At 39.6% G+C, this 2028-nt stretch overlaps 1 protein-coding gene across 1 annotated transcript; it reads right to left on the reverse strand.

Moving 5' to 3' along the window:
• Window positions 1-741: 741 nt before the first annotated feature.
• On the reverse strand, window positions 742-1761 carry LOC118597290 (vomeronasal type-1 receptor 4-like). The gene has a single exon (XM_036208739.1). The coding sequence runs from the start codon at window positions 1750-1752 to the stop codon at window positions 742-744; it is 1011 nt and encodes a 336-aa protein (XP_036064632.1). The 5' UTR covers window positions 1753-1761.
• Window positions 1762-2028: the final 267 nt, after the last annotated feature.

A 2028-nucleotide genomic window follows, 5' to 3' on the forward strand; every position in this document is an offset into this window, starting at 1 on the left:
AAGACAGAATAATAACAAAAAAATTTTACACATCAACCATGGGTTCCCCTGTCTTCCCCCCTCCCGCCAGTACTGAATCCACCAGGTTTAAATGTGTCCCCAGGGAAGTCTTGGCCCTGGAGGAGATGGAAATAGAGGGGAGGGGATGGGGTAAGGTGGGAGTGGGAGCAGGAGGGGAGGGCAGGGGAACCCATGACTGATGTGTAAAATTAAAACACAAATATAATAATAAAAAAAGAAAAAAAACCAAAGAAAATTATAGGTCACTGTCACTGATGATACAAAAATTCTCAATAAAATAGTAGCTAACCAAATTCACAAGATCATGTCAAAACCATAATTTAATTTGAATTGAAATTTATAGAAGGTGAAACATATTAACATGATGTTTTGGTACTGGTGAAGGCTAAAGCACTTGCGATGGGACCAGGGCCTCCAGAAGAACAAGTTCATTGCCAGCTATGGATTCAGTTTTCCTTGCTGTTAGAATGTGGTGAACAGTGGTGTTTGTGAATTCAACAAGCAACCATGATGCCCTTACAGGAGGAAGGCAACAAGAAGGGCAGATTTATTGACATCAGTTTTTGTTCCTTCAAACATCAGATGTGCATTGGGTAGTCTCTCCCAGCTCTAAGTTCAGAAATGGAATGGACCTGAGCTCATCCAGTCTGCTGATTCAAGCAGATGACAAAACTCCCATACTCATTTTGGTTAACATTAGAAAGGTTAAGTGCTACCTTTTTATCTTTCCAAATGGAATTTTTGAGAGGAATGGGAGAGTAAACAATGAGATATGAAGCAAAACATATCATGTAAATACTTAAAATAACACAAAGAGATTTTATTCCTCATCCCAACCAAACTGAATCTGGACAGAGTGGAATAATGACTCATAAGAACAAAGGGTCCAAAAGATGGAAAACATAGAGAAGTGAAGCGAGTGATGTTCACAAGCCACCAATTTTGATTATGCATAAAAGCAATGCAGCCTTGTAAGATGGAGGAAAGGGTATAAAAAACCAAAAAGGTAGCTACCAATGCCAGGATGTTCTGGGTAGCTCTGGACTCAGGAGAGGTTCTGCTAGAACCACTATTGCTGCGGATGTGTTGGACACTTTGCTCGTGTCTGTACAGAATGACAATCATGGAACTGCTGGACCAGGTGATCATCACAGAAAAGAGGATTTCAGGACACACAAGCAATGCTACATAGAGTGAGCCACTGACTTCATCACTCCCTACAATTGAGCAGTATCCAAAATCTCTTTTTTTTGTCACATTTTTGCTATTCATTTCAGTAAAAGTGTACACAAAGAAAATGAAATTTATCAACATGTAAAAGACCCAGAGAAAGTCAATGGAGCAGCCAATGTACTTTGCAGCTTTGAATTTATGATCTTTCCAACAGAATCCCCGTGGATTGATGGTGATGGCTTGGAAGACACTAAGGTGGCAAGTGGTGCCAATGGACACACTTCGCCCAAATCTTTGCATGTACAATATGAGCTTGCATCCAAAATTATTCACAAATTGCTTCATTCCCAAAACTGCCATTGTGTGGGGCACTCCTGCAGAGAAAATGACCAAGGAATTGGATGCCATTAGGTGCATGATAATCAAATCTGTGGGCCTTAGTGTGCATTCTCTGTAGTAAAGGACTAGATAGTAGAACATAAGAGAGAGATTTCCCACAATTCCAGTGGTAGTTTGAGATAAGAAAATAATTCTAATTGCCAGAGTCCACAAATCCATTTTGTGATTCAGTAAAATGTTCCTTTAAAATATGGCCCTGCTATTTCTCAGTTGAATTAATAATGACAAATATTTGCAGCCTAGAATGGAAGAAAAAGCCTTTAATTCATGCACCAACTCAGAGACTGAAGCAAAATGCCTTTTAGTCTCAGGAGGTAAAGATCAATCCTGACCACTTAAAGAAACCCCACCCCCAAATTTTGACAGGAGTAGTTTCTTCCCACGTATGTTACTGTGAGATTGCTCAATACCTCAGAATGTAAAAAACAAATGGTC

The sequence above is a fragment of the Onychomys torridus genome, chromosome 1 (assembly GCF_903995425.1).
Source record: "Onychomys torridus chromosome 1, mOncTor1.1, whole genome shotgun sequence".
Lineage (NCBI taxonomy): Eukaryota > Metazoa > Chordata > Mammalia > Rodentia > Cricetidae > Onychomys > Onychomys torridus.

Bases quoted from the DNA above. Each gene is read 5' to 3' on its own strand.
- LOC118597290 (XM_036208739.1), bottom strand. From the start codon at position 1,752: ATGGATTTGTGGACTCTGGCAATTAGAATTATTTTCTTATCTCAAACT.